The sequence below is a fragment of the Rhineura floridana genome, chromosome 2, assembly GCF_030035675.1.
Source record: "Rhineura floridana isolate rRhiFlo1 chromosome 2, rRhiFlo1.hap2, whole genome shotgun sequence".
NCBI classification, from domain to species: domain Eukaryota; kingdom Metazoa; phylum Chordata; class Lepidosauria; order Squamata; family Rhineuridae; genus Rhineura; species Rhineura floridana.
The window spans coordinates 78,729,682-78,749,479 of NC_084481.1; the positions used below are offsets into that span (position 1 = coordinate 78,729,682).

A 19,798-nucleotide genomic window follows, 5' to 3' on the forward strand; every position below is an offset into this window, starting at 1 on the left:
ACCTCCTATCCCAGGGCCCAGTACTGCACCAGGACCCTACTTGGCTCAATCTAACAGCGTGGCGTTTGAACGGAGACACTTGAGGTCAGCTGGACTGTCTGACGCTGTGATTGATATTATTTTGGCCTCGAGAAGACCATCTACCACTCGCATTTATCAACATACCTGGGTGGCTTTCTCCAAGTGGTGTCAGTCCCACCACCACGATCCATCCCAGGCCAATGTGCACCAGGTGCTCCAATTTCTCCATAGTGGCTTTATGATGGGACTTCGACCCAACACTCTACGTCGACATGCGTCTACTCTGTCATCCATTCTCTCAGTGTCCTCTCCTGGAGATCATATTTCCTCACATCCGTTCATCAAATGTTTTTTGAGGGGAGTCGCCCTACGTTCTCCGGCTGTTGTCCATCGGTTTCCCTCATGGAGTTTGCCGAAAGTCCTGCAGGCTTTGCAACGCCCTCCGTTTGAACCCATCAGGACTGTGCCCCTACGCATACTGTCCTTCAAGGTCCTGTTTCTGATTGCAATCACATCTGCCAGACGCGTTTCGGAGTTGGGCGCATTGTCTTCTGCTAGACACCTCTGCGTCTTCCATAAGGACTCTGTTGTGCTGAAGACTGACCCTTCCTTTCGTCCCAAGGTCGATTCAGTTTTTCATTGCAACCAGGACATTGTGTTGCCTTCCTTTTGCCCGGATCCTACCCATCCTCTTGAAAAGGCTTGGCATTCGTTAGATGTCCGGAGGGCTCTCAAGACCTACCTGTCTAGGACCCAAGAGATTCGACGAACGGAGTCTCTGTTTGTATCCTTTCATCCAAGGTTTATGGGGCATAAAGTATCCAATCCTACCTTATCCCGTTGGTTAAGGGCATGCATTACCTTAGCATATGAGTCCCTGAAGCTGCCAGTTCCTGCTAGTATAACAGCTCATTCTACTAGGTCAGCTGCCACTTTGGCTGCTTTTGCTACTAATGCTCCTGTTGCCGATATTTGTAGGGCCGCAGTCTGGTCTTCCCCACACTCGTTTATAAGACATTATAAAATTGATCGTTATGCCTCTGCTGATGCTTCTTTTGGCAGACGAGTGTTGCAACAGGTTCTTAATGAGGATTAACATGTGGGTGGTCCCTCCCTATATGGGTTGCTTTGGTACATCCCACAGTGATGGCCCACTTCCTATGGAAAATGTACCATTGGTCTCACCTGAAAGGTGATTTTCATAGGAAGGGGCCATCACGACCCTCCCAGTTGGAGGATGACTAGCGATTTTATCAATGGGTTACATGTTATTGTTTCCATATTATATTTAAATGTAAGAGTGAAGTCAAGACTTTTAGTTCTGTTATGTTATGAAGTTATGTTAGAGTCATGTTGTTATGCATGTGACTATTATGTTATTTTCCTGGCGGGCCTGTTGGGCTTGTTCTTGTATTTTTAGATATCTCTTTTAGACTCGCTACGAATGAACTGGAGAGTGGGAGGGGCATGACGTCCCTAGTCTTGACTTCAAAAACATTCTTGCCTTCGCACGATAGGTGGAACTATTTCCCACAGTGATGGCCCCTTCCTATGAAAATCACCTTTCAGGTGAGACCAATGGTACATTTTGACTGAGTTCAGTACAAACATATGGTGTTCTTTTTGGGGCAGGTAGCTGAAAGCTGGTTCTGCAGGTTTCCACTGTGGTCACTCTGAACTGGGGTGAGCGTACACCTATATTGAATAACATCTGTGACATTCCCCACTCTCCCAAAATCACTGGAGTAGTTTTGCAACTTTACAAAAAAAATTGCTGATAGGATGGAAGCATAGATGAATATACAAGTGCAAATGCTTCTACAAATTGTTTAAAAGGCAGGCAGCTATTTGCATGAGCAAGTATTACAGTTAATTCATAAGAACATAAGAAGAGCCTGCTGGATCAGGCCAGTGGCCCATCTAGTCCAGCATCCTGTTCTCACAGTGGCCAACCAGGTGCCTGGGGGAAGCCTGCAAGCAGGACCCAAGTGCAAGAACACTCTCCCCTCCTGAGGCTTCCGGCAACTGGTTTTCAGAAGCATGCTGCCTCTGACTAGGGTGGCAGAGCACAGCCATCATGGCTAGTAGCCATTGATAGCCCTGTCCTCCATGAATTTGTCTAATCTTCTTTTAAAGCCATCCAAGCTGGTGGCCATTACTGCATCTTGTGGGAGCAAATTCCATAGTTTAACTATGCGCTGAGTAAAGAAGTACTTCCTTTTGTCTGTCCTGAATCTTCCAACATTCAGCTTCTTTGAATGTCCACGAGTTCTAGTATTATGAGAGAGGGAGAAGAACTTTTCTCTATCCACTTTCTCAATGCCATGCATAATTTTATACACTTCTATCATGTCTCCTCTGACCCACCTTTTCTCTAAATTAAAAAGCCCCAAATGCTGCAACTTTTCCTCGTAAGGGAGTCGCTCCATCCCCTTGATCATTCTGGTTGCCCTCTTCTGAACCTTTTCCAACTCTATAATATCCTTTTTGAGATGAGGCGACCAGAACTGTACACAGTATTCCAAATGCGGCCTCACCATAGAATTATACAACGGCATTATGATATCGGCTGTTTTATTTTCAATACCTTTCCTAATTATCGCTAGCATGGAATTTGCCTTTTTCACGGCTGCCGCACACTGGGTCGACATCTTCATTGTGCTGTCCACTACAACCCCAAGGTCTCTCTCCTGGTCGGTCACCGCCAGTTCAGACCCCATGAGCGTATATGTGAAATTAAGATTTTTTGCTCCAATATGCATAATTTTACACTTGTTTATATTGAATTGCATTTGCCATTTTTCTGCCCATTCACTCAGTTTGCTAGATTCTGTATCTGAAATGGAAGTTATACAACTGGGTTCATATTGTGGTTGAAGAATCTTCTGTATCGAATCATGGGTGATGCCTGCCCGCACCCTCCAAGTCTGCTTTGGAATGACTGAAATAAAGTAATACTGGCACCTTTTCTGAAATATGGGCCTCATTATTTTTGTGATGATGGGGTCCAGAGGTCTCCACCCTCATCCTTTACCTTTCTGCCAACTTTCCCCATAAGACTAGGGCTTTGGAATGGGGGGCTACTGGCCTGTGGGCTCAGTGTAACCACTGAGGCCTCTTCTACTACCCCACAGTAATTCCTCCTTCCCCTCTCCTCTTCCTCCTTCTGTAATTAGCCTTGGGGGTTAAAGTCTTTGGTAGGAGCCAGTAGAAGGCTTTTTTTCAAGCCTATTGCAGTACACAGAGGTGGAAGAAGATCTTGCTGGAGAATGCAGCTGAAGAGGGAGCTGCTGTGATATATAATGTTTCCCGTGGTTCCTGACATCTTTGGATTCTGTTGGAGTATGTTATGGCTGTATTTACAGCTGCACTGTAAGCTCTTCTCACAACTGGATAAGTTGAGGGAAGGGATGAAATCAGTGGCAACAAGGTTCAAATGACCCAACCCAATATTGAGCCTAATTTTGAGGGGATCTGGGTCCAACTTATATATTTTGAGACTTTTTTTTTGTTCCATCATCACTACTTGTGACTACTGTTAAATTCTTACTTGTACCTGCATCCTGTACCTGAGGCACAGTTGTACTTTGAAAACATCTAGCTTGCTCCAAGCTGACTGTCTTTCAGCTATCTTTATTAACTGCTTACTCCAAAAAGCATTCCACAGTCAGCATTGCTTTGCAGGCACCACAGATCAGCTGATTGGTACCAGAAAATCCCTTTTGACCTAGCTGCATGTTTACTTGCCATGAGACCAACATTACATATGATGTCAGGTTTATGGGGAGATGGGTGTGACTTGGCCAAAATGACATCATGGGCCAAATGGAGAGGTCCATAAGCTAGAGATTCCTAGTTGCCATAAAGGATCAACTTTGAAGTCTGGAGATGCTCATAGATCTAAGTTGTTACTTGAGGCCCACGTGACATCAGTGGCGTGGAACACCTTTTACCAGCTGAGGCTGGTGTGCCAGCTGTAGGCTCTCTTGAGCAGAGAGAATTTGGCCATGGTTATCCATGCTGTGTTAACCTTCACATTAGACTGTTGCAATGTGCTAAATGTGAGACTGCCCTTGAAGGCTGCTCAGAAATACTACAGATAGTTGAAAATAGAGTTGTGAGGCACCAGTATTTGGGTATATATCACACTAGTGCTTAAACAGTTGTACTGGCTGTTCATCTGTTTCTGAGCATAATTCGAAATCACATTTTTAAAGTCTTGCAAGCTGGGAACCTGAAAGAACACCCTCTCCCACGTCAACCTGTCTGTTCACTTGGATCATCCATGGAGGCCCTCTCCCATCCAAAATAATGCAGATGGTGACTGGCCTTCTTTGTTATGGTGCCCCATTTATGAAACTGTCCTCAGCATCGCCCCCTTTGATATGTTTTTGGCACTAGACTAAGTTATTTTCCTAGGCTTGTATCTCATGATGTGACTGCTTTAGTGCTGCTGGTTTTTTAATGTGTTATACAGTATGTGATACACTTTTACTGTTAATGTATCCTGAAAATAGTCATATGGAAGAGTAACATATAAATCTATAAAATAAATCAGCACCCCATGAGTAGATCAACTGACAGGGAAAGGCTCAGGCCAGCTGTTTGACATGGCAGGCAGGTGTGTGAGTGGAATATCTGTAGCCTGCTTTGTGAAGCAGCAGATATGAGTCCCCACCAGTGAAGAGGAATGTTCTGGTGTGTGATTTCTGTCAAGTGGACTTGCCCTGTCGGCAGGTCCACTTGTGAGGAAGACCTCTTGATGTCATGCAGCAGGCTTGAGCCTTTCCCACTCAGCACTCTTACCAGTGGTGCTTATGTGCAAGTATTCATTGTGTTGCTCTGTACTCATGTGGACTGCATGTCCAGAACACAAGAACAGAGCAAAAACTTTCCAAGGCAAATGGGGAAAATATTCCCCAAAGAAAATTGGCTGATGCAGGAACTATCTGAGTTACTAGCTTAAATTAAAGCAACAACAACATGGAGCACTTATTAAGAACACCACCTAGAATAATATATGTACTGTACCCATTGTATTACAGGTGGAACAGGTATTGTGGGCTTTTTAAAGGGGATTTTTCTGAGAGCTTTGATGGTAACTAAGCCATTCAGATGAGCGCACATCTTTCCTGAGTGTGTGTATTTGTGCCATTACTTTGTTCTGACTCATTTGCTTTGGTTTGGACTTTGTGCAACAGTCCAGTATTTTTCAGTAAAGTGTCTTGCTTGCTGCCAAACCTCGTAAAAACAGATTAGTGAGCCAAGCTCAGGTATGAATACAAAATGTAGAATTGTGTCTACATACACAGTCTTTCATTCTGCAGTCTCCAAGGCATAGAGTGCATTCCGTTATATTTTACATTCCTTCTCCCCATTTAAAAATGGGTTTAGTGTTTAAACTGCAAAGGGAGAACTATGCCATAAATGTGCAGGGCCTGTTTCACAGTGGTAGAGTACGTCACATATTGCATTGTACTGTATTTTGTTTTCCATTTTTCCTGTCTCTCTCAAACATGCTGGGGTTTGTTCTTTAAATTTAGAATTGTACCCTAAATGCATGTACTAAATTTCATGTTCAACTAAATTGCCACTACAAACTAACAGAATACTGAACAGGCTAGTTATTAAACCAGAGGCTTCACTTTGCTCAACCAACTCCTCCTTACATAAATAACTGCTCTGTTAAACCCTTACTGCAGCTAGACTGCTACTTCAGGAAGCCATAGATAATTCTATTTAAACAAGTCAGGCTTGGTGTCCTAAAGCTGTTTCATTCTGAACCTATCATGAAATTTGCTATCTGTTTTTGCATTCACAGGAGATTTACAGAGCTTAAACACTACAGTGATGAGCTGCAGTCTGTCATATCACACCTTTTGAGAGTTAGAGCTGTAAGTGTTTCCCCCTTGGACTCTGAAGAGTAACATATGTCAGCATTTCTTAAAGTACAACTTAAGAGAACCCATTTACCTACCTCTTGTTGGTGTGAAACTAATTTGATTGTAATGTTGGGTTGTGGAAGTGGAAATTTGTATTCCTAAAAATATGCCCTTGCTTTGCAAAACAGAATTCATGAAATGGTAGTGACAAGCTGGAGGAATAATTAAATGTTTAAGTGTGGTTCTTTAATATGAAGGGTAAAAAACAGAAGCAATTGCACAAATTAAATTTCTGGCACTTGGAAGTGTGAGATGCATTTTCCTTAGAAGGTGTGGATAGATACCTCTTCTTGTGTCTCCCAGTCTCTTCCAGTTAGAAGTGTTATGTGGTTTTTTCTCCCATCCATTGTGTTGAACTGTATCAATGGTAAAACCACTCCTTTGATCATTCCCAGAAGAACTTCAGGCTGTGCTGTGAGTTCATGTGCCCATTTTTCTCTTTAGTTTACTTGCTATGGGACTGGGGACAAGAGTTATTGAAGAATAAACCTCTGCCTTGTGTTCTGCGGAGGTATAAAGAATTGTTCCTGTGCCATAAGGATTTAATTGATTTACTTGTGGGGACTGATAAAATGGATCTAAAAATTCAAATATGAAGTTGCTGGCCTACTTAGGGCAGTATCCAGTGAAGTAATTCTCTTAGCGCAAGGGCTTGTGGCTGTGCAAGGGAACTTCCCTTCCCTCTCCTCTCCCCACACCTCCTTAATCTTTTTTGGTTCCCCCCCCCAACCCTACAGAGCAGATTTGGGGAGGGTGTGGGAGGTATGGGGAGGAGAGGGAGGTAAAGTTCCATTGCCCAGCCAGAAGTCCTTGTGTCAACAGAACATTGGGTATCGCCCTTAGTCTCCATGTTGTCTTTTTCTGTCTTCAGGCTGTGTATCGGGGACTAGAAAGTAGCTAATGAAATTCTGATATTTAGGAAGGCTCAGTTTATCTTGAAAATGAGCCAGACTTCAGTGCTGCACATATTTTCAAAAATTACAGTTAAGGCTAGCAAAAAACCCTCTCACCTGATTACAGAAGAGTCTGCATCTATTTTGTAGAAACAATCATATCCCAATTTTAATATCCTCAGAGTTTGACAACATGGACCATTTAGATAAGGTTGTGCTTTGATTTTTTTTAAACAATTTTTTTTCAAGAGTCTCTATTTGTGGTTTCTTAAACCAAAGTAAGCAATAATAACGTGAAAGGATATGTTTTGGTGGATCACAATGTGAATTGGAACAATGCCGAGAAAGTGGTGGGTTCAAATAAGCATTTTCTTGTTTGAGTAGAGAGCAGCAGGGGAAGAGAGAACATGACACTTTCCCCTGGTATTTTGTTAATGTCAGTCAGACTAGCATTCCAGAGGGCAAAAGCAGTCAAATATTAAGTGGAAGACATGTTCTTTAACTGCAGTTTTCTAGAAAAGGTGTATCGTATAAGATGTTCACATTTACAAGGCTAACTGTTTATACTTATTTTAGAGAGTGGCGGATCGACTGTATGGTGTATACAAAGTCCATGGGAACTATGGGAGAGTTTTCAGGTAAGAGATGAGAGTAATTTATCCCTTGATTGAATGATATTTTATTCCCACCTCTCCAGTTCACAAAATCAATTTAAAAACCCCAAAACTATAAAACAAACTTAAAATGTAGGAAAGGAGTAGATAAACAGTCAAGAAGGGAGAAATAAATCTGAACAGCAGGCAGTAAAGTTTTCAGCTGGTAACAGAATAGTAAAAAGGAGGGCAAATGGATCTCCTGGGGTATGGAGATTCATAGACTGAGCACCTTCACACTACGGAAGGCCCTGTTTGCACATGTTTCTTCTGAGAGGGAAGCTTCCAGTGGGAGCTTCCCTTCCAAGACTAATAGAAGATTGGGCAGGGGCGAATTTTTATCAGGAACGCACTATGGGAGGAAAAGGTTTAATGTTGTGCTCTAAATCCTGATCAGGCTCTCTCCCCGTGTCTGCTACAGTAGGGGCCTGTTTACCGGCGCTTCGCTTTCTGATGCTCCGCTAATGCGTCAGCTTTCAATTCCCCACTTTAAAGCCAGTTTTGCGCTTTTGCGGCATTTTCGTGCGACGTGCCCATTATTCTCAATGGGTTCCGCTTTATGGCGATTTCCGCTTTACGGCGGCAGTCCAGAACGGAACCTGCCGTATAAGCGGGGCCCGCCTGTATTTCCATTTAAAAAATAACAATAATGGAACTCCAACCAATGTGTTTAGCAGTAAATGCAGTTTAGCCCTTAAACTGTATCTTTTGCTGTTCTGTCAGCAGCTCCCCTTCGAAGCACTTTGGATGTGCTTCATTCTGTGCAAAGCCTGGGAGAAAGTCCATCCATATTGGGTCATCATGACACTTAGCTGGAGATTCTGCACCTTTTGACCACATTGTGTGATGTGACTTCAACACATGTGTGTATGGGGCTCAACAGAAAATTGAGACTTTGCAGTGGTTGCTTCTACTCTTGTCTGTCTTGCGCTTCAGGAGGATAAAGTGGAGAATGATTTTTGACATGTTCTTTGACATATACTGTAAGAAACCAACTGCTATCGTGATAGTTAAAGAGAGAAGGAAAGCAAAAGCGAGATAGAAACACAGTCAGAACCCTAAATGCAACAATACAGCAACTAGTAAATAAGGACAAAGAGAACTATTACAATAGTTATTGTATAGAAATAGAAGAGGACAACAAAAAGGGTAGAATAAGAGCCCTATTCCAAAAGATTAGAGAAACGAAAGAGAAATTCAAACCAAGAGTAGGGATGTTGAATAATCAACAGGGGAACACACTGACTGATCAAGATGAAATAGAAGGAAGATGGAAGCAATACACTGAAGAACTCTATAAAAGAGAAGCCAGGATGATGGATTCATTCACGGAGGAACCATAAATTTTAGAATGTGAGGTGAAAGCTGCTCTTCAAATACTTGGAAGAAACAAATCACCAGGAACAGATGGCATACCAATAGAATTGCTACAAGCTACTGAGACTGAATCTGTCCAAATTTTGACAAAAATGTGTCAACAAATATGGAAAATTAAACAGTGACCCACTGACTGGAAGCGTTCAATATATATCCCAATTCCAAAGAAAGGGGATCCCAAGGAATGCTGTAATTATTGAACTATTGCCTTAATATCCCATGCAAGTAAAGTAATGCTCAAGATTCTACAACAAAGGCTCTTATATATGGAGCGACAAATGCCACACGTCCAAGCTGGCTTTAGAAAGTGAAGAGGCACCAGAGATCATATTGCAAACATACGTTGTATAATGGAATGGACCAAGGAATTTCAGAAGAAAATCACCCTGTGCTTTATCGATTACAGCAAAGCCTTTGACTGTGTAGATCATGAAAAACTATGGAATGTTTTAAAACAAATGGGGGTGCCACAGCATCTGATTGTCCTGATGGGCAACCTATACTCTGAACAAGAGGCTACTGTAAGGACAGAATATGGAGAAACCAGTTGTTTCCCAATCGGAAAGGGTGTGAGACAGGGGTGCATTTTATCACCCTATTTGTTTAACCTATACACAGAACATATACGAAAAGCGGGATTAGACCAAGATGAAGGAGGTGTGAAAATTGGAGGGAGAAATATCAATAATTTAAGATATGCAGAGGATACCATACTACTAGCAGAAACCAGTAATGATTTGAAACAAATGCTGATGAAAGTTAAAGAGGAAAGCACAAAAGCAGGATTACAGCTGAACATCAAGAAGACTAAAGTAAGTGTGCGGCGATGTGCGCTCTTCACCATAAAAAAAGGAACCCCAAAGTGTCCAGAGATGTGAGTGCATGGCAGCCGCGGGGTAGCCCTCTCCTGGAGAGCTGGACACCCAGGCCGCGACTCCGGCCTGCCTACAGCTCTAGCGCTTCGGCCTTCCTTGGGGTCGAAGAGCCCACATGCTTGGGGAAGGCTGAGTTTTCAGGAGACTGTGATGGGGAGAGCCTGGGACGCGGTGGGGAAGAGCGACGGGGGCCATCTCCCATGAAAGAGCCGCCTTTAGTGGCCGGCCCCTACTTAGTTTTGCACCTCCCATTGGAGTGGGTCATTTCCCCTTTTAGAGAGAATCACCCCCCCAAAAGAGGCCCAAAGAAAGCATCCCGAGTGCCAGCTCTTTGTAAGATCCTTGCGTTGTTTGTTCCCTCTCCTTCATCCTTCCTACAATAAATTTTCGTTCATCCATTTCGCAAAAATCAGCCGACATTAAAGGTAAGCTTACCCTTTTTCTTAAAATAAGGCCTACAGTACTGTGTTTATTTTAGTTATAAATGCGTTATTTACTGCACATCAGTTATGCCCGTATATGACGATCGCAGTGCAGTACATGCATCGATAAGTGAAAAAAGGTAGTGCTTCACTTTAAGTACATTTTCGGTTTACTTACTTGCTCTGGCCCCATTGCATACGTTAATGCGGGGTATTCCTGTAAAGGATTATCAATACCTTGGCACAGTCATTAACCAAAATGGAGACACCAGTCAAGAAATCAGAAGGCTAGGACTGGGGATGGTAGCTATGAGAGAACTAGAAAAAGTCCTCAAATGCAAAGATGTGTCACTGAACACTAAAGTCAGGATCATTCAGACCATGATATTCCCGATCTCTATGTATGGATGTGAAAGTTGGACAGTGAAAAAAGCGGATATGAGAAAAGTCAACTCGTTTGAAATGTGGTGTTGGAGGAGAGCTTTGCGCATACCATGGACAGCGAAAACGACAAATATTTGGGTGTTGGAACAAATTAAACCAGAACTGTCACTAGAAGCTAAAATGATGAAACTGAGGTTATCATACTTTGGACACATAATGAGAAGACAGGATTCACTAGAAAAGTCCATGCTGGGAAAAACAGAAGGGAGTAGAAGAAGAGGAAGGCCAAACAAGAGATGGATTGATTCTATAAAGGAAGCCACAGACCTGCACTGACAAGATCTGAACAGGGTGGTCCATGACAGATGCTCTTGGAGGTCGCTGATTCATAGGGTCGCCATAAGTCATAATTGACTTGAAGGCACATAACAACAACAACAATTATGATAATTGCACAGATTATCTATTTGTAGGTGTTTTAAGAGCTGCCTCATGCAATAGTCTTTTGTGATGTGTATTCAGGATTTATGTACTTAATTTTTCCATCTCATTGGAAAATTAAAGAATCTGACTCTAGTATGGATTTTCCTTTTTGTATTCTGTAACTGGCAAATTTAATCCACTAGGCTAATTGATTGCAGATGTGCCTCTCTGATTTTAGAATTTTAAACTGTATCAATAGCAGTCTTGTAAGTACTCTAGATAGAATGTTGTATTGGGAATGTTTGGTATATTTGCAAGAATCTATAGTGCTTCAGTACTCTCATTAAAAATGTTAATGACATAAAATTACATAACAAAATAATGTAAAACATTAGGAAATTTTTTTAGAACTCATGGACAGTAGGCATATTTTGCCACAGAATAACAAATTATTATTATTATTATTATTATTATTATTATTATTATTATTATTATTATTATTATCTAAAATTTATTCAACGCCTATCTGACAGGACAACCTGTCAGTCTAGGCGACATACAAAGGAATAGAACAAAACAACATATCAAAACATAAATCAACAGATACATAATAAAAATACTAATCACAGTAAAAACCCCAATATCAGACCACCCCCTTAGCCACCTAACTATAGCACATTTCATTCATCTGACTGTACAAAGAGCCATGTCTTCAACTGCCTCCGAAAACACAAAAGTGAAGGGGCTAGGCGGGTATCAACTGGTAAAGTGTTCCACAGCTTGGGAGCCACAATGGAGAAGGCTTTAGACCTAGTACCACTTAATCTGGCCGCTCTGATGGATGGAACCACAAAAAGTCTAGCGGCTGAGGATCTTGTCCGCCCATCTGCTCCAAGATGTTTTTAAAATGTATTAATTTAGTAGAGTTGAAAGGCAATTGCCATCTCTCTTTTAAAATCCTGTTCTGAATCTTGTGATATCATGTAAACACAATGAAAATTCCATCGAAGCGTATTTCAGACTCAATGAGAATGTTTTGCATTTTTAAAATAAAATTTTATTCACTAGGAAATAGATTCAGTGATGCCATCAAGGTTCTTCTCTGCCTTTTAAACCAAACTGGAAACGAACTCCTAGCCATTTGACTGCCTGATGCCCTTTTGGCAGTGGCCCCTCTCTTCCCCTCCATCTCTCTCTGCTCCTCCACTGTGACAGTTTTCACTGTCCTTCTCATCCCTTCCTATCTTCCCTCCTCTTCCGCATGCTTTTAATTCTGGTATAGTATGTTACATAAGCACCAAGAGCCCTGGGGGAAATTTATTATTTATATTTATTTATTTATTGCATTTGTATACCGCCCCATAGCTGAAGCCTTCTGGGCGGTTTACAACAATTAAAAACATTAAAAACAAATATACAAATTAAAAACACATTTTTAAAAAGCAATTTAAAAACACATGCTAAAAGAAAAATCTTCACCTGGCGCAGATAGGGGCGTAGCTGGGCCACCAACCGAAGTTGGTAGAAGGCACTCCATGCCACCAAGGCTACCTGAGCCTCAAACGACAGAGAAATTACATGTATTCAGTGTCCCAGCAGTGGAAGGGGATCCAGCAGTTATTGAGAGGTGGTGCAAAGAGAGATTTGCCTCTGCTAGAGTAGCATCCATCAGGTATGGAATGGGGGAGCACAGAGTGGAGACTCAGGAGAAGATCACTGGAGTCTCTGGGTTTGAGTAGCAGCCACAGGTCAGTTGAAACTCTTGATAAATTTTTTCTAAGTCTTCTCTACTTTTGTTTGTTATTTATTTATTACATTTTTATCCCACTCTTCCTCCAAGAAGCTCAGGGTGACACATGATTCTTCCTCACCATTTAATCCTGACAACAATCCTTCAAATAACCTAACCTACCTCACAGGAATGCTTCTTCTGATACTATCCTGCCCAGGGTTTGAGATCAACTGGGGACAGTCTCCTTATAACACCATCATATGCAAAAGTCTGAGAGTCTCAGAATCTGCGGTGGGCCTTCTTGGTAATGGTGCCTTGATTGTGGAACATCCTCCTCCCTAAGCCACATTGAGTGATGACTTTATTTTTCAGTGCCAGATAAAAACCCTCCTTTTCTGCCAAGCTTTTGAGTTATGTTGAGCATTCCTGGACAAGTTGGCTGGTACTATAGCAGAAACAGATGGAGAGCAGTTTGTTTTTTAATGTAGCAGAAATATTGCTTCAAATTGATTGTTGTTAATTGTGTACTACATTGATTGATTGCTTTGTGAAACCCATCCTAGAATCCTTAAAAAAGAGTGGGATATAAATTAATAATATATTAATAATAATAATTAAAAAAACAATAATAATAATAATAAATATAAGTTTTGTAGCTGAATAGGTGTCAAGCACTGAACACCAAACTTCAGTAAATACAAATCTTGAAGAAGGTTTTGAATTCCCTCTCCCCCAAGAGGTATAGTGCCCCTCCCCAAACTTTGGAGAAGTCTTTTTTTTTTTAGTGTTGTAATATGGCAGTGGCAGTGCTTTTAAGTGTTCAAGGAAAGCTTCCTTTTGGGGCCCTAAACTACTAAAGTTGTTAAAAATAATTTCATACAAGTGGTGTTTGAGATGGGACACCATGTCTTAAAATATTTACTCTCAGATTTTGCATTCAGAACTATTGCTTGGAGGTAGTGCAGCAGTTTAGCCAAGTATAACTTGGAAGTTTCTCAATATAGATATCACCTGGGGAGGAACTACATACAGGATGCACCTTATTAGCTTCTTCACCCTTTATGTGGATGTTATTTCTTATTTAAAGGTTTCTTTTCATTTTTTTTGTTTCTAGTGAATGGAGTGCAATAGAGAAGGAGATGGGGGATGGCCTGCAGAGTGCTGGTCATCACATGGATGTGTAAGTATTGACTATCTGAGAGTTGATGTGATCCAGATGGACACATTAAGGGGTGGGGAGTAGGAAAATACAGATTTGAGAAGATGTGTTTTGAAGACTAGCATTGTACACTGTTCAGCATTTCATTGGCTTTAGTTTTGGGCTGTTTCAGAATCTGTTGCATTAAGTAGCACCAGGAATCCCTGACGACTTAAAAGGGATTTCTTTTTCATTATTATGTTGAAATTATAGAAGACGTTGGAACTCCTCCAGGGTTTCCTTTAAGCTACTATGCCAGAAACTGGTAGAATGAAACCTAATGTTATGCAGACCTGATATTCTCCATTTGTTTAGCAATAGCGTTGTGCTCTTTCATAGACACTATGTAACTTTATAGGTTTTGGTTTTTAAAGGTTTTATCTATTCAGTGCCTGAATTTTTGTAGGGGTTCTGTGGGCATCTAAAATCCTAAGGAATTTTCAATCATGCTAATTTCCTGTTATTTACAACAAAATATGCTCCATTATGCAAACCCTTTAAAATAGAAAAGAAATCGGCATTTTATATGAAAGATGCCAGTTTTTGCAGAAGGCGGTGGCCATGATAAAGTGCTTCGTTGACAAATTATTTACAGCATTTTGAAGTCTTGTGTTTTCTGCCCTTGTCATGAAACTCCTTTTTGCTTCCCTCATTGCGTAGAGAGGAAAGTTATCCCATGTTCATCCTTCCTGCACTGTGGACAAGGCCATCTATTGGAATGTGTTGGGTCTAAGCCACGGAGTTCATAAGTTAAACCTAGCACCTTTTCATTTTTCTTAGATGGCTATAGGAAACTGTCCTTACTCATTATGCTGCTATAACGTTCTTCTGGTAAAATACGTTTCTTATCTACACTGTGAACAACTAGAAGTTTCAGTGCATTAAAAGTTGATGTGCCCTACTGCAGGAGCATTAATACTTGCTTGGGAAAGGTCCATATTTCATTGGTAGAACTTGCATGCAGAAGGTCCCAGGTTCAACCCCTGGCATCTGCAGGTTGGCCTGGGAGAGTCTCCCTGTCTGAAACCATGGAGAACCACTGCCAGTCAGTGTAGACAATGTTGAGCTAGATGGACCAAGTGTCTGACTTGATATAAAGCAGCTTTTTTTCTTCCTATTACAAAATGGCCTTAACTTCACCCCATGTGCAAGACTAACAATGATAGAAAGGCTGAAGTTTTTGCACTGTTACCTGTATCATTTCAAGTCACAGGTCTTCAACAGGTGGGTTTTGAGGCACAATTGGATTACCACCTGACCTAAGGTGGGTTGCAAAAGTGCTCATAATGTTTGGGATTTTTTTAATAGTCATTAAAAAAAAATTAGCAGCCTTTGTACCAAATAAGAGCGCAAGGAAGGAGTCAGACTTAGAGGGGCTGTGATGTTGAAGCTAGAAAGTATTGAATACCAGACTTAAACATGGTAGAATGGCTGTGAGTTCCTCAGCCTTGGAGATGGGCAATGGTGCAAGAAAGGAAGCCCCCAGCATACCTCCTTCTGATCCAGTTGCCTTGGCGTAAGGTGGAAAAGCCATTCTGCACTTTCTTTACTATAGTTCCCTGCTACCAGAAAAACTAGGAAAGCTGCTCACTTCTTTGACAGGCGGATGGGGCAGTCCATCTGTCAATCACATGGGTTGTCCCTCTCACCTGTCAGAATCCCTTGTGTGGGGTTCCCAAGGTTATGAACCACAGCACTAGGGGAGCTGCCTGCCCTATGCTTTGCATGCTACCCTGTGCCTTTCCACCTCCGCTGGAAGCCACATGGCGAGGTTTTAAAGAGCAGCACCAGGAGCAATAAGCTGTTTTCCCCTGGTAGCATGCCATCAGGTGGGCGCGGCGCTGCCTAGTGTCCAAAGGCTGCAATGCTCAGAAGTCAAGACTTGGGCTGCTCCTTCCAGTCTCCACCCCAGTCCATTCCTGCCTTCGTCTCTCCAGCCTTAGCTCCGCTAATTCCCTGTTTTTCTGAGTGGTTGAATCTGGTGTGTTATCTGAGCAGGGTTGGTGTTTGAGTGTGTGTGTGTTGTGTTTTTGTAGCATTGTTAATTTTTTACTTGGCGGGGTTCCCCTCCCAGGACTCACGGCTGCAGTCCTGGAGTTCTTCTGCCAGGAGGTCTCCTCTCACTAAAGCCCTTAGCCTTCTCCTGCAGCAACCCCCCTCTCCTCCAGCAACCCTTCTCCTGCCAGCAACTCCCCCCATCTTTTCTGGAATTTCTGGCTGCAGCTCTGAAACCCTCTGGTCCCTGACTTGGCTTCCCTGCCTCTGCGGAGCTTGCCCGCCCAGAGGGGGTGTCTTCAGATTTTTAGAAGGGAATCTGCTATGGCTTCTATCTTCCCAGTCCCAGACAGATCTGACTTCCAACCCTCTGCTGTCTCAGAGCTTGCCACGCCTTTCCTGATAGGGCTCTGCCAGGTCCATGACAGTGGCAGCTCCCAGTAAGCAGCTTGTGACTGTGGTGGCAGCAGTTCCTCTGCCCTCCCTCTGCTGCTGGTTCCCACTTAGCTTGGATTTTATTTTTCTCCCTGGACTTTCCCCCTCCATTTGCCTTTCCTCTGTCCACCATTTTGTTTAGAGGTCCTTTTTTTCTGTTCCCCTCTGTCCACCATTTTGTTTAGACTTCCCACCTTTTTTCCTGCACTTCCCTCATTTTCCCCTGCACTTTTTCTCTGTGTGCCTGACTGTTTGTCTGTTCACTTATCTTTATTTGTCTCTTTGCCTTCTCATTTCCCAGACCAGACTGGAGAGACTAACTGTGCTTGGAGCTTCACTGCACCATCATTTCTACCATGTGTGTGTGTTCTTGGCTCCTGATTCTTTCCATGATACCCCTCTTCCAGTGCATGTGTTGAATTTCCATATACGGCAACCCTCTACTGTGTGTGTGTGTGTATATGCTGCTGGGGGTCAATAGAAGTGGCACTATTTCACTCACCGTTGGTATCTTCTGATGAGGACTTTAATGGTTTTCCAGACCAGCCTCCAGTTTTCCGGTAACCATTGTCCAACTTCTCCCAGCTCCAATGGTTCCAGTTCACTGCTCAATTGTGCATTCAGGTCAGACCACTGTGGCACGAAAAACTACTGGCTTGGCTTTGGATACAGCCTCAGAGTCCACAACCAGTTCTGCTCCTTTTCACCATTCTGGGCTCCCTACCACTACAACTGCACAGGGTTGCCTCTCGCATGCAGCAGAGGACCTGCTCTTTGGTTCTCAGTTGACCCCTGACTTTGTGGCTCAATTAAAGGATGCCCTATTAGGCCTGCTTTCTGCACTTGCTCTGCCACCGCGGCCTCCTGCTCAGTCCCAAATCAGGTCTTCCTCTCTACGCCATCAATCTGATGAACGTCGCCCTGCCTCTCCCAATCCATTTGAGGTCCCCAGAGATGGAGCCTTGGACCAAGGGGCCTTGAACCCATTAGATCCATCCATCATGCCTGATGGGGACGTGGACTATTGGAGTGGCAAATCAGATGTAGAAGAGAATACTTCCCATCATCTTTTCAAATCAGCTGACTTCCTACCCCTCTTCTAAAGGACTCTGGATACTTTGGGACTGGAATAAACTTCACCCTTAGTTACAGGTGCTAAGGTGTTGAAGGCTCCCAAATCTGCTGTCCATTCTTGCCCAGAGGATCCAGAACTGGAAAAGTTAACTAAGGATGAATGGGCTCATCCTCTCCATGCTCGACAGACTTCAGCAGTTGCCAACAAGTTTTATTCCTTGAATCCAGAGTTCATGAACCTTTTGAAAGTCCCAGCAGTGGATCTGCCAATTTTGAGTTTGGTCTCCAAATCTCTCCTGCCCAAGGAAGGAGATTTTCAATTTAAGGATCCATCTGAATGGAGGTTGGATTTTGTCCTTAGGAAAAACTGTGATGCCACAGCCTGTTCCATTCGAGCTTCATGCACTGTATTCTTGTTCAGTAGAGCCTCCATGATGTGGCTTGATGACCTTTTTGGATGATCCTGATCCCATTAAGGTGAGGAAGACGTTGTTCAAATTGCACAAGTCAGCTGCCTTTGTGGCTGATGCCACACTGGATGCAACCCAGTTTGCAGCCCATGCTATGTTGGCTGGGGTGGTGTAACGGTGGTCACTGTGGCTGCAACATTGGGAGGCTGATAATACTGCCAGGATCAACCTCTCCACAGCCCATATGCCAGTAACATGTTTGTTAGTGAGAAGGCTCTCAAGTCAGTATTGGTAGACCCTAAGGAGAAGTGAAAGCTGGTCTTGGCTACCATTAAGAGGGAGGATTGCAGGCCTTTCAGGAGATTTGCCCTGTACCACTCCTTCCCAGAGGAAGGGGATACGATTTTCGTGCTTCAAGGGGTTCCTGGTCAAAACCGTGTTTGCATGGTCAGAACCAGAACCAGGGAAGGACGGGACAGTCTGCCTTTTCAGGAAGAGGGGGTCATTCACACTGTTAATATTGACGCCATCCCAGTGGGGGGCAGACTGCTTCATTTTTCAGATGCCTGGCAACAAATATGATGGACCTCTGGGTAAGAGACTTGAGCTCTTATGGCTTTGTGATAGAGTTTCATCATTCTCCCTGAACAGGTTTCTTCCCTACCCTATTTCCCAGTCTCTGGAGAAGCGAGCTGTGGTGGGGGAAGCCATTCGTCATCTCCTGGATATACAAGCTATAGAGTCAGTGGCTCTGGAACAGTGTGACCACTGAGTACTCCATTCTGTTTGCAGTCCCTAAGAAATATTTTTCATGGAGAGCCATCCTGGACCGAAAATTCCTCAACAAGTTTGTGAGGTGTCAGTGCTTCAAAATGGAGTCCCACTCTTCTATTGTGGAAGCACTCCAACAGGGAGACTTCTTAGCATCAATCAACCTGACAGAAGGCTATCTACACTTGCCATACGACTAGATCAGACACTTCCTGAGGTTTGTGTTCAGCCAGACTCATTTCCAGTACCAGGCCCTGCAGCTTGGTCTCTCATTGGCTTCAAGAATGTTTACAAAGGTGATGATTACTCTGGTGGTTCAGCTCCATCTCCAGGGTATCCACATCTACCCATACCTGGACAATCTGCTGGTCCGGGCGGGCAGTTTGCATCAGGTGACAGCCCACGTGCATTACACTTTTGCAGCTCTGCAAGACCATGGGTTCCTGGTAAACCTGAAAGAGATCCAGTTTTTTCCATCGCAGAGGATCCAGCACCTGGAGGCCATACTGGATACAGCTCAAGCCATGTTGTATCTGTCTCTGGAATGAATTTAAACAATCACAGACATGGCACACTTCCTGTTCCGAGTCAGGGTGGCCAAGATTATGATGCTTGTGAAGGCCTTGGGTCTCTTTGTGTCCACCATTCAGATTGTTCCATGGGCCTGACATCATACCAGACTCCTCCAGTGGGCTCTTTTACGTTTTCAAGTAGATATAGCCAATTCCAGGCACTGCAGACTTTGTCTCTCTCTTCCTGTGTTCTTCCTTCTGGTGGTGGTCATTGACCCAGAAAGTTCAGAGGGATTCCCTGTTCCGTGAGCCAGTCCAGACCTTGATCACAATGGATGCCAGCCTCCTTGGCTGGGGCCCCCACTGCAACTTCCACTTTGTTCAAGGCATCTGGACTGTGACCAAGAGGTTCCACAGTATAAATTGGTTGGAATTAAGGACAGTTTGGCTGACTCTGCTCCACTTTCATCAGCAGTTTCAATTAACCCATGTTTTGGTCTGGACTGACAACATGTGTGTGAAATTACAACTGAACCAGCAAGGGGGCACATGCTCACAGAATCTTCAGGCAAGGCCACCCTCATTTTCAATTAGGCAGAACGTCACGTGCTGTCCTTGAGGGCAGAACATCTCAAGGGTGAATTGAATGTTGTGGCAGACTGGCTCATCAGGTGGTTCCAT

General features: G+C 43.2%; 1 protein-coding gene across 2 annotated transcripts in view; it reads left to right on the forward strand.

Annotated features, from left to right (window-relative positions):
* SNX4 (sorting nexin 4) overlaps positions 1-19,798 on the forward strand; it is an 80,600-nt gene that overhangs the window by 32,314 nt on the left and 28,488 nt on the right. For both annotated transcript variants that reach the window (XM_061609026.1, XM_061609027.1), the window contains 3 exons: positions 5,843-5,915; positions 7,433-7,494; positions 13,837-13,902. In XM_061609026.1, coding sequence (XP_061465010.1) covers positions 5,843-5,915; positions 7,433-7,494; positions 13,837-13,902 — 201 coding nt within the window. The remainder of the gene's footprint in view (positions 1-5,842; positions 5,916-7,432; positions 7,495-13,836; positions 13,903-19,798) is intronic.